This window comes from Neopsephotus bourkii, unplaced genomic scaffold (genome assembly GCF_033783945.1).
Source record: "Neopsephotus bourkii isolate Nb327-2 ecotype Australia unplaced genomic scaffold, CSIRO-AGI_Nbou_v1 NB_873, whole genome shotgun sequence".
In the NCBI taxonomy this organism is placed as follows: Eukaryota; Metazoa; Chordata; class Aves; order Psittaciformes; family Psittacidae; genus Neopsephotus; species Neopsephotus bourkii.
In genome coordinates, this window is record NW_026901367.1 from 3723352 (window position 1) to 3736229 (window position 12878).

Genomic DNA, 12878 nt, shown 5'->3' on the forward strand with positions numbered 1-12878 from the left:
GAATGAAGTAATTTCACTTATTTGGAAGGCAGACTCAGGGACTGTGAGAATGAAGACCTTGGGCCCACTGTAGGAGAGATCTGGTTCAAGACCATCTTAAGAACCTGAATGTACACAAGTCCATGGGACCTGCTGAAATCCATCCATGGGTCCTGAAGGAGCTGGCAAATGAAGTTGCTAAGCCAGAGTCCATCATACCTGAAAAATCATGGCAGTCAAGTGAAGTTCCTGATGACTGGAAAAAGGGAAATACAAGCCCCATTTTCAAGAAGGGGAAATGGATGACCCGGGGAATTACAGACTACTCAGTCTCACCTCTGTGCCTGGCAACATCTTGAAGCAGATTCTCCTGGAAGGCATGCTAAGGCACATGAAAAACAACAAGGTGCTTGGTGACAGCCAGCATGGCTTCACTAAGGGGAAATCCTGCCTGACCAATTTGGTGGCCTTCTATGATGGGGCTGTGGAACTGATGGAGAGGGGTAGAGCAGTTGATGTCATCTACCTGGATTTGTGCAAAGCGTTCGACACTGTCCCACACAACATCCTTGTCTCTAAACTGGAGATACATCAATTTGATGGATGGACCACTCGGTGGATAAAGAACTGGCTGGATGGCCACACACAAAGAGTTGTGGTCAATGGCTCAATGTCCAGCTGGAGACCTGTAATGAGTGGTGTCCCTCAGGGATCAGTGTTGGGACCGGTCTTGTTTAACATCTTTGTTGGTGACATGGACAGTGGGATTGAGTGCGCCCTCAGCAAGTTTGCCGATGACACCAAGCTGTGTGGTTGGGTTGATGCGCTGGAGGGAAGGAATGCCATCCAGAGGGACCTGGACACGCTTGTGAGGTGGGCTGATGCCAACCTCATGAAGTTTAACCATGGCGAGTGCAAGGTCCTACACCTGGGTCAGAGCAATCCCAGGCACAGCTACAGGCTGGGCAGAGAAGAGATTCAGAGCAGCCCAAGGAGAAGGACTTGGGGGTGCTGGTGAATGAGAAAATGAACATGAGCTGGCTTCAGTGTGCGCTCGCAGCCCAGAAAGCAACCGTATCCTGGGCTGCATCAAAAGGAGTGACCAGCAGGGCGAAGGAGGTGATCCTGCCCCTCTACTCTGCTCTCGTGAGACCTCCCCTGGAGTATTGTGTGCAGTTCTGGTGTCCTCAACATAAAAAGGACATGGAACTGTTGGAACAAGTCCAGAGGAGGCCACGAGGATGATCAGGGGACTGGAGCACCTCCTGTATGGAGACAGGCTGAGAAAGTTGGGGCTATTCAGCCTGGAGAAGAGAAGGCTGCGTGGAGACCTCAGAGCAGCCTTCCAGTATCTGAAGGGGGTCTATAGGGATGCTGGGGATGGACTCTTCATTAGGGACTGTAGTGATAGGACAAGGGGTAATGGGTTAAAACTTAAACAGGGGAAGTTTAGATTGGATATAAGGAGGAAATTCTTTGCTGTTAGGGTGGTGAGGCACTGGAATGGGTTGCCCAGGGAGGTTGTGAATGCTCCATCCCTGGCAGTGTTCAAGGCCAGGTTGGACAGAGCCTTGGGTGGCATGATTTAGTGTGAGGTGTCCCTGCCCATGGCAGGGGGGTTGGAACTTGTTGATCTTAAGGTCCTTTCCAACCCTAACTATTCTGTGATTCTATGATTCTGTGTTTCTGTATTTAGACCCTGGAGCAAAACCAGTTTGGGTTTTGGAATAGCTCCTTATTTTCCCTTCAGCAACTGCTAGAAAAGAACTAACAAATGGAATCACTTTTATTTAGTTTCCATTGGTTTTCCTCTGCTGTTCAGTTCCAGCCTCAATCCTGTATTGCCTGAAGGAGCTGCATAGGAATAGCTGGAGCTGGTGGCAGCTTTGCATTTGCTGCACAAGAAGCAGGGAGTTGCCTCAGTTCAAATTAAGACAGAGCAGACTGAACTTCTAAACCCTTCATGTGTGACTAGTCAAAACACAGTGTTCTTCTGGCTTGTTTCAGCCACTAGGTACAAGCCAAACCTCAAAGGGGAGCTTAAGAATGTTAATTTTTCCTCCTTGCAGTATGAGGGAATGCTTCGTCTGCAGACAGTTTTCTCCTGGGAAAGAAGCATTTCCTATTCTTAAACAAACAGAGAATGAGTTTTTCCTTCTGTCAATAAGAAGATTCCTGTTGAGGCCCTTTTTCTGCTCTTTGATAAAAACTGAAATTATCTCCTCCCTTACTGTAAGTTTTGAATGTTTTGCCATCTCTTTTTCCCTGGGCTTGTGCATTGTCACATACCCTGAGAAAGCCTATTGCCTCTTGCAGGAGATGCCAGTTGTCTGCTGCTTCTCTGATTTCTACCCTGCTTTGGCAAATCAAGGATTCATTTTTCTTAAGTTTTTGTGCCAAATTTCAAAACCTTCTGAGCTCCTGTGCTCACAGTTAGGAGTGACAATAAGAAATAGAGCAGGCAACAGTGGTAACCAGAGAAGTGGGAACAGTTTGTCAGTTAAAACTGTGTTTCCAGAGCTGTAGACTTACGGGCAATCTGTGAAACAGCAGCAGGTAGTCCAAAATCAAATGCAGAAGCAGAAAGGATCCTTCAGGTTAGTTAGTCCAAGAACATTTACAGGGAGAGGTATCTGGGCAACACATTTAAACAGGAATTGTATCTACAATGAGGGAGATTTCTTACTGCTATAAGTCAGCTTGCTCCAGGGCTGTCTTAAATAGCCTAGAGACCCTGGGAGTGGTGCCTGAACGTATGCCATTCTCCACATGTGCAAAAGGCTGGTGGGGTCAGACTCACTGCACGTGCCGGAAAAGCAGTTCATGAGACACAGCTGGACTGGCTGCACACACCAGCCACAGGGGTTCCGTGCATAAGCAGCAAGCCAAGTTAAGTGGAGTATTTGTGTGCACATAAGAGTAACTCCACAGCATGTCCACTGCAAGTCCAGTGCATCTGGAATTACACCCCGCACCCATCCATGGAATCTATCTCCCAGCTGTTCCAGAGCAAATCTGATTTGGGGACAGGCTTACATCAATGCTGGTTTGTTCCAACTGTCTTTCTGTTGGTTTTCATTTGCTTCTCACTGGTTTATAGCCCTTCTCACCTGTGGTTTTGGTCCTCTTCTATACCTTTTCTGCCTGCTGCATGGCACAGCAGGGTGCTGCCACGTATGCCTCACCTCCTGAGCCACAGTGGAAATGTCTGGAATTCTGCTCAGCTTTTATAGTGCTTTGAGCTCACCAACAAGGTTTTTTAGCTAAGGAGTTGCACTTTTTCTTCCAGAAAGTCCAGCTGTGATACATATCCAGTTCAGCCAAATGAGCTTCCTGACAAAGTGCATTCCACAAGTAACATTTGCTCGCTGAGGGAAACCACCCTTTGCTATGTACATGGTGAGGTTTTAAGCCTTCTGTCCTGTGGCAGAGTGAGGTATTAGGCAACGACCCTAATAAACATCCCAGTTGCTTGCAGAGCAAAAAGCATTGGGAAGTGACAACTGCATTAGAAAACATCTTCCCCTGCCCTGGAAATGCTGTCTTTCGATGGGAATAGTCAAGTTTCATAAAGGAAAGTTCTTGTTATTTTGGTTCATTACTAGTTAGTTGCTTTACTCAACAGTAGGGGCTAGGCTAGATCCCTGGCCAGACACAGTGGTAGTTAAGCCTGAGTCGAGAACTGTTAACCTGGGGTGAAACTCCAGTGTTTTAATGCAATACTACTGCAAAGGAAAATCAGTGCTCAGGCTGCTGAAAGTGGGGTTGCCACATTTTCTTTGCCCGTGTGGGATCAGTGTTATAAATAATTATCATACACTTTCTAGTTTTAAATAGTCCTTAATAGCAACTTTTGTTCCCCTGAATGACCTCCAAAGAGGAACCTTGCAGATAGTCCAAAGCAGGCAGCCCCAAACATCGCTCTTTGGAAGCACTGTCCTCAGCAAATTCGACACAGAGGCCTTTGGAATAGTCTTCATTTGAAATGCCAGTTTTATGGAGGCTAATGATCTAACTGAGAAGCAGTGTCTGCATTTTAGATTGAATTCAGACATTTTCCATGCTAAAATAATTCCAGCTGCTTCATTTGCTTCTTTTTCCTGTAGATTCCTTTCCGATTGATGTATTTTACGCTGACAGTTTTTACAGATACCGGCACTGGTCAAACAGAATTTCTGACCAAAATCCAGACAGGAATTTTTGTAAACTAGTATCTGCCTTTCCTGCCAGCTGCTGCTCATACGGGTAGCAGAGAAGGTGCCTTTCATTTTGTATTTTAGTCACACAGAGTTAGGTTGGGAGCTTTTTTTGCATTTTAGAATAACTAAAATGGAAATCTAGCCTCACAATAGGCCATGTTGCCCAAGGCTCTGTCCAAACCGGCCTTGAACACTGCCAGGGATGGAGCATTCTTTGGACAACTTGTGCCAGTGCCTCAGCACCTTCACAGTAAAGAGTTTTTCCTTATATCTAACCTGAATTCCCCCTGTTTTAGCTTATCCTGACTTCTTAGTGTAACAGGAAATGTGCTGTGAGGTATCAAAGAAAAAGGTTTCCTGGGTCAGAACCTGACTTGTCCTCATCCCAAGAGCAGCTCTTATTTCAGCATAACTTTGAGGTTTGTTCAGGACTGATAAAAGGCCTTAGAGACATCTGCAAAAATACATTCCCTCCTGTCCACAGCTTCCAACCTGCAGTTTATATTGACAGTGGGATCATCACATTTTTCACCTTCACATGCAGACAGCCCCAAAGAAATCCTGTAATACCTTTAAGAATTAATGACCATTATGGCTGGAGCCTTTTTTATGATGGCAAAAATTAGTAAAGAAGGAAAATCAGCAAATCCCAGGGGGCAACATATTGGTGGGAGGATTGTGAGTACAGATGCTGTAACAGTTCCAGGGTGTAGTGGCTGTGCAAGACCTATTCATGTTTGCTACAGTTTATAGGAAGTACAGGAGTACATTGCCATTCTGAATCTTGAGCATGTACAGCAGAGAAGAGAAATCCTTCCAGGATTGTCTTTTTGCAGCATGCTTGACCTTGTCCCCAGCATGAATTTGCATGGAGGATCCTGGGTGTATGGAGTTCATTGCAGGCTCAGGTTTGCAAAATGTCAAAACCAATAACCCTTTCCTTGACTGTGGAAGTCAGACTCTCCCCTCAGTTGGTCTTGGGGAGTGAAGCTACATCATTACTCTGGATTTGGGAACATTTGGGTGAGATGTTTTTCCTGACTCTGTGATACAAGTGCCTCAGCACTCTTGCAGTCATGTAGTGCTGATTGTCACTGAATGAGCAATAACCACTTCTTGTGCAAATAGGCTTCTTTATAGTCTAAACGGAAGGATGCAGCACTGAAAAGTGGCCAGTGATACACATTCTCTGTATTGATGTCCTGGGTTCAGCAGTAGCAGTCATTTTTTCACCTTCTTAGTAGCTGGTGCTGTGTTTTTGACTTTCGGCCTGGGTAACACCGATGGTTTTAGTTACTGCTCAAATGTCTGGTCTGGCCGAGGACTTTGTGAGCCTCATGCTCTGCCAGGGAGGAGAGGAAGCTGGGAGGAAGCAGAGACAGGACACCTGACCCAAACTGACCAAAGAGGTATTCCATACCACAGCACGTCATGCCCAGGATGTAACTGGGAGTTACCTGGAAGGGCACTCACTGCTCGGTCGGGCTTGGTTGGCGGTTGGTATCGTGTTCTCTTCCCTTGTTATTTCCCTTATCATTATTATTCTTGGTAGCAGTAGTGTGGTTTGTGTTATACCTTCGTTACTGGACTGCTCTTGTCTCAGCCTGTGGAAGATACATTCTTTCCATCCTCTTCCCCGTCCCTCTGGGAGCCGGGGGAATGGGGGAGTGAACTGCGTGGCTAACTTGATGACAGGATTTAAACCACAACAGTTGAGAAAATAATATGGTAGCACAGAGGTTTAGCTTTGAATTGTTTATTTGACTAAAACAGTTCAAAAACCAAGAGATAAATCCAGCTATAAAGAAAAAAAATACATTCTTTGGGGTGGACAAGCTTTTATTATGGGAACCATTTTCTCATCTGCAGATCATTTGCAGGAATGGAATGATGCTTTTGCTTTTCCTAGTAGACAAATGTAGATCAAGCTGAGCAATTAAGAACTGGATACCAGCCCATCTAAGGAAGATCACTGTACTTACTTTTGCTGTTTGACCTCAGCAGCAGAGTAGTGTGACTGAAAATATACCTGCACTACAGAGAATCAAAGTCTACTGGACAAACAATAGCAGTGTCCTTTTCTAAAGCATCCTTGAAAAATACTTGTACATAATTTCTTGCTAAGATTTGATCTCTGCCAGGGAAGTTGAGTAGTCATTTTACTTTTAAATAGTAATTGATTTTGATGACTGTTAGTTGAAACTCAACTTTATGTAGGGTTTCATGGCACAGAAGGTATAGGGAAGAATACAGTAAGCGGTGTTACCTTATGGTAGCCTTAAGATAATCGATATTAAGTGGTCTAAATATTTACAGTTCAGTCACTCATGCCACCCACCCTGCAGCTTCCTAGCTGCCCTCATGCTTTCCTGGAGAAGATGACCTTCACTAGGAGGAAGTATCCCTCACACAGTAGCCCCTGCATAAATACCTTGAGAGATTCTGAGTGCTCTCTCTACGATACCGCAAGTGATACTGCCTGAGAAGATAGTACAAAAATACCCAAAGGGGCAGCGACTGGGCTCCTCAAGAGAAGAACAGAAAACTGGAGAAAAGCACAATCCTAGCTGAGGAACAGGGTTGGAGAGGTGCTTTACTCACTGTAGTCTTCCTATGTAGCTCTAGGTTTATGTTGCTTAAAATAATGCTTTGAAATATATTTAGGGTTTAAAGATGCAGGTGAGTGCCTTTGGTTAGGCTCTAAAGCCTCTAAAAGTAGCAGTTAAATAGCTCCACAGCTTTGAACGTGTATTTTGGTTCTCCGCTGGCACAGTGGCTGCAGTCGCGGCCCTGCCATGGAGATGACTTCACCAAAGCCTGTGGTATGTCTGGTACTTTAGTGATGGTATCTCTACACGGCCCTGCAGGCAATAAAATGACTTTGCCCTATTTGCCTCCATGCTAGATTACATTCAGCCTGTGCTAGTGTGCCCTGCTGCGCTGATAGCAATGGTCTGCAGCAGCTGGGGTGCAGGCTGTGAGAATACTGACTTGTTTTCTTCACTGAGATGAGTAAGAGTAGGGAAGAAATTACATGTCTGTGTGTGTCCTTGTTTATTTTCACCCACGATGAAGCAGTAATTGATGACTGAATGCAAAAATTCCTTTGCCTTGTTTATTCTTGCAGGATTCACATGGGAGTTAAGTGCCAAAAAGAAAATTCCATGATATAACAAGTATATCATGTATAAGTATAAGAAATGACAAAGCCTGTGTGAGGTGAAACAGTTTGAGATGCTGTCAGCTCCTAAGGATGCTATTCTATCAATACTTTCTTTGGCAATAGGGAGCATGCAAAATAATCTGTGATGTAATGGGTCTGAATTGGTGCTTAGATCTTGCAAGCCAGTGTTCAGCAACTCAGCAGTTTAGGATTTTACTGAATTATGAGCAGAGAGAAATACTGTTGCTTCTAATTATGACATGGTTTTATAAACTTCCTTCTTTTACAGATTCGGTTAAACAGCAGAGGACTTATCTATTCTGTCGGTCTCCTGCTGGCATCTGTTTTTGTCACAGTATGTATATAGTCTTTTGTTCTTCTTTTCCAAAGAGTGATTTGTACAGACTGTTTCTTCATCTGTTCTTTTCTCACTTCCAGCTGTAATAGTGGTTGCAAGAACTGTTGTTGAGGGGTAGGAATGGTCATTCCTATTGTAAACTTCCTAAGACCTTGATCTGGCACTTTGCAGTAGCTATCTCTGTCACAGGATGCCTCTCATATTTGTGTATTTTCATGGGATGAGTCCAAGAGACCCATTCTCCTGTTGGACAGGTAGACAGAATGCTGTGCAGTTTGCTTTGGCTCTCTGTAAGAACCTTTTGAACTGCAACACCAGCCAGAACAAATAGTGCCTAGGCATGACAGCGTTCCTCTTGAAATCCGTGCCTCATGGTTCCTTCCCATGTCCAGCACAGCAGATTAGAAATTATAAGGAGAATTTCTGTGACATCTTCCAAATCTTGAGACCAGCTGCTGTGGGGAGTCATAGAATCATAGAATAGTTAGGGTTGGAAAGGACCTTAAGATCATCCAGTTCCAACCCCCCTGCCATGGGCAGGGACACCTCACACTAAATCATGTCACCCAAGGCTCTGTCCAACCTGGCCTTGAACACTGCCAGGGATGGAGCATTCACAACCTCCCTGGGCAACCCATTCCAGTGCCTCACCACCCTTACAGTAAAGAACTTCTTCCTTATATCCAATCTAAACTTCCCCTATTTAAGTTTTAACCCATTACCCCTTGTCCTATCACTATAGTCCCTAATGAAGAGTTCCTCCCCAACATCATTATAGGCCCCCTTCAGATACTGGAAGGCTGCTATGAGGTCTCCACACAGCCTTCTCTTGTTCTCCTGGAGTCTTCCTGGGCATTGCACACCAACACAGTTCCCACATACACAAGACTTTAATTTTTCAGGAGGTTTGTGTGAGAGCAAACTAAGCAAAGCTGAGCACAGCCTTAGACTCTGTGGCTCCAGACTGAGATGCAGAGGGGCATATAAAGCATTTTGAGTGAAGAAAAGGGGATCTGGCCTTTGAAAACTTTTCTGAATTAAATGGGATTGTTCTTGTCAAAATTAAATTCATTGCAGAAACATAAGGCGCTTGAGCCAGGGCTCAAAGTGATCTAAGTCAGTGGGGCTTCAATGACTGTGAGGGGGCTACTCTGATTTACTTCAACTGTGGTCTTCAGCTCACCTGCTGCAGTACTTGCATTGTGATTGCTTCCAGGTGACCATGATCAGTAGCGGTGAAGTCACCTTTGTGGTCCTGTAATTGAGATGGGGATTTACCTCTGCTCAAAATGTTCCTGCTGTGGTGGCTTACTCTGTGTTTATTGTAGGTTTTTGGAGTCCACATGAACAAATGGAAACTGGATAAGAAGCTAGGGTGTGTGTGCCTTTCCCTTTATGGCATCTTCCTGTGTTTCTCCATCATGACAGAATTCAATGTTTTCACTTTTGTGAACTTGCCCATGTGCAGAGATCACTAATGTAGGTGGCAGACTGCTGGGAGGAACTTCCTTCTTACCTGTGCAATACAAACCACGGCTGGCATCTCCTGAACGCGGTGCACCTCCAAGTCGTGACGTATATCCTGCTCACTGTTCATAGGACCTGTGGCCCCATCTAGGTCTGCCCTGTCCCTGACTCCCCGCAACCTGGACAAATCCTGCATCGATGTGAAGATTATTTTTTTCAATATTCATGTGATTTCCTAGCTCAGTTTTTGAACAGTGTGACTGGGATGAACTGGCTGCTAACTGGCGTCAAGCCAGGCAAAACTGGTCTGCTACAATTATTTCTTCTTTTTAAGTTATTTGATGGAAGACTAATCTAATTTATGACTTAAGACTACTGCTGTAATGCAGAAGAGGTACATTCTACAGGGGCTGATTTTCAAGGAGAATCATGGGATTTTTTTTTGTTTGTTTGTTTTTTGTCTTATTCCTTTTTTTAAACTGTGTTCTGGGGTGTTGAGGGGTGGGAAGGGTGTTCTTTTGGTTCTGTTTTTTAATTGCCAGAGATCAAGGTCTTCTCTTGCATCTTCTCCTTCTGTGTGCTGAGCCTCCTGTAATGATCCAAAGGTCACAGGGCACTGTAATATGGGAATACAATTCAAGGTACTCAGCATATGAATGGATTTACTGGATTTTAAAAGAAGATTGTCAAGGCAACAGACAATGACTTTTGACCATAAATAATGAAACTTGTACAGGTATGATGAGGAATGCAACGTAGACACGGATTCGGAGGGTAAACATTGCTACCATTTTATTACCAACATTGGAGTTTTATTACTAGGGTGTTCATGGTATTTCCAAGCAATAGTTCAACTGCCAGCCCTGATGAAATGTCCTGGGTTTTAATGGTCTGCACATGGAAATGGAAGGTCAAAACTTTCTCTGCTCCATCAGATTTCTTGTTTTGGGGGGATTCAATAGTTCATGTCTTACTCGTTCTGAGAAGGAGATAAGTAAATGTCGGAACTTTTCTGAGTTACAGACACTGGTTTCTTTAAAAGGAAAGAGGCATATTTTGCACAGATACAGTTACTGAAGTCATAATTTGCCGTTCTTTAAAGAATACACTGGACCTGGCCAGATATTTGTTGTCTTAAGCAGTTGAACTTACCTGGTAACAAATCAAGTGGATTCATCGCCCCTCCTTTGGGAGGGAGGAAGACACAGAGAGACATGGCACTTTTTAAAACGTGGAATATCTTCAATGCAGACTCTCTCACAGATCCTAAGTTATTGTGAAAGTTTAGCTGTTCATTGTTCCAATATCCCTGCTAGATTTTGTATAATTCTGTATTAATATGCAGGCAGATTCTACCCCATGAGAAACACTATCACAGCTTTATTTTTATTGATACTGTGGATTCTTGCCAGTGCTGGCTCTTGTATTTACTTTAAGCACTGATCACTTCTGATTCATTTGGTATGTTTTTTTCTTCTTGTATATGTTCTGCTATGAAATGTATTAAGATACTACCAGCTAGGTGAATGTTTTTGTCTATGGTACAAACAATGGCAAATATTGGTAGTAAAGGTACAGAAAACTATGTAAAAAAAAAAAAAGGAAGTTAAAAAAAACCCCTAACTAACAACTTGCACCAAACCCTAACCTACAGCAGGGAAGAAACCTCCAACTAACAAAAAGGCAAAGAGAGCCCCATTCACAGACAGAAAGCCAAGTTTTATTTCATTTGCACTTTTGGAAGTGACTTTTACAGTTTGATTTTGTTTGGGCAAAGTGCTCTAAATGGAAATATTTACCCCCTGTGGTTTCCATTCAGCTCAGCACCCAATCTCTTCTCTGTGACATTAAGCCTGTGGAGGTTCTGCCCCCTGTTGCACTGCATGTGTCGAGGAAATCTGGTGGGAAAAGCTATGTGCTGCTGGCCTCGGTGGACAAAGTGTGCTCATGATCCCTGGCAGGGAGCAGTACTGGTCCAGGGACAGGCAGTGGAGAGTCAATGACATGCCTGCGTCACCATTTTTCTTTCTGGAAAACAGTTGTGTTGCTACTTGCTGAGCTCTGCAGCCTGTGGTTCAAGCAGCCTTGTTGTCACTGTGCCCGCTGGAATCCTCTTGCATTAGGAAGCCCGCTGTACTTTTCCTGTTGTTTTTTATTGTTGCTGTTGAGGTTTTTTTTTGTTGTTGTCAATGAGATTAATAATAACCACTAAAATGCCTAAAATACTTCCTTAAATCAAACAGTGTTAGCAACAATGTGGCACATGTCCCTAAAGGCCACACCCCTCCACACACAGCTTATACTCTTGTAGCAAGATGCAGTTGCTCCTAAGCAGAGTGTTTCTTTGAGGGACAGATTTGGGGGAGAAAAACAAAAAAAGAGAGAAGTTTCACATCAGGGCCTATTGTTACTTCTATTTTTAATATTTATACTGCTGCTCCAATGGAGCCAGTTGGATCTATTTCTACGAAATAGCCATTACCTATCCCGTGGCACAAAAACTGCGTATTTTTTAGGAACTTTTCCTATTGGTGTGCATTAAATACTGTAGTGTATCGTAGCTTTGCATAGTGTGTAAAACCTGAAATACCTTGTTTTGACACTTGTGTGTTGTGCAGGAATGTACTGCAAGTTGTTTCTAAGCAGAAGCAAAAGGTACATTGAATTGTCGTTACTGTGCCATATATGAATTGATAAGCACTTCCTATATTGACAGTTCTAGTGAGATGTGCTTACGATTTACAGCCAAATCTCAAACCTGGTTTGGAAGAGGATAGACCAAGTGAATGTGTGCATTTTTGGTTTTTTCTCCAAAAGACAGCACCTATCATGTTTTTAGCATAATCAAAGCCTGTGGAAACGTCAGCAAAGCAAGAACACCTGAGCGATTTTTAGCATCCTTCCTGTGTGACATCTCCAAAACTCCCATAGACAGTTACACTCAAATATGGTGCAGGTCAAAAGCTTTTCTCCAGAGAGGACTGGGTCTGAGGCGTTCTCTCCTCCCGACATCAGATCCTGGTCCCTGCAGGCTGTGCACAGGGGGCAGCCAGCACCTGCCTTGAGTTCCCTGCGAGCTGTTGGGCAGTGCCTGTTGCTGCCCAGTGACGGGGTCACCGCTGCGGCGCGGGAAGCTGCTCCCCTCTGCCCTGCTCGGAGCCATGGGGCAGGAGGGGCTGTGCCGGCGCTGGCGGAAGGGGCAGGAGAGGCACAGCCGGGCTCTGGAGAGGAGCAGGGTTTGGGGCTGGGTTGTGTTCTTTGAACGTGACTGGGATTCCTGTGCGCTGCTGTTGCTCTGAGAGCAAGGGTCACCTTCGTGTCTGCGGCTGCGCTTGGCCTTGGGCCAGTTGGCTCTTGCTGTTTCTGTTCCCAGCTGTTTCAGACAATTCTTAATGATTGCTTCAAAGGAAGATGAAAGGGCCTTTTCCTCAGTGCAGAGCAGCACACTGCAGCACTGACTTTGACTTGATTTCTAGATGTGAGCCTCTGCTAGTTTCAACTCTGCGTGAGGTGTGGATGGCCTCCCTTTGACAGCAGGGACACCAACCTGAAATGTGTGCATGGGAGGAACCTTCCAGTAGTATCATTTGTGGGTTTTTTTCCTGTGATGCTACCTGGCTGCTTTGTTTTCTGCTTTCTGTCCTCAGCTATGTCATTGAAATAACTGATCGGCATGCTTTAGATTTGTGATGTTAGTGCCTGAGAAAACAGA

The 12878-nt window shown here is 44.5% G+C and overlaps 1 protein-coding gene across 6 annotated transcripts in view; it reads left to right on the top strand.

The window, feature by feature from the left end:
- SLC24A3 (solute carrier family 24 member 3) overlaps nucleotides 1-12878 on the top strand; it is a 181061-nt gene that overhangs the window by 150523 nt on the left and 17660 nt on the right. For 4 of the 6 annotated variants that reach the window (XM_061356932.1, XM_061356933.1, XM_061356936.1 and 1 more), the window contains exon 16: nucleotides 7631-7696. In XM_061356932.1, coding sequence (XP_061212916.1) covers nucleotides 7631-7696 — 66 coding nt within the window. Of the gene's footprint in view, nucleotides 1-7630; nucleotides 7697-9027; nucleotides 11727-12878 lie in introns of those variants that run through there. The other 2 variants (XM_061356934.1, XM_061356935.1) reach the window with 1 other exon arrangement.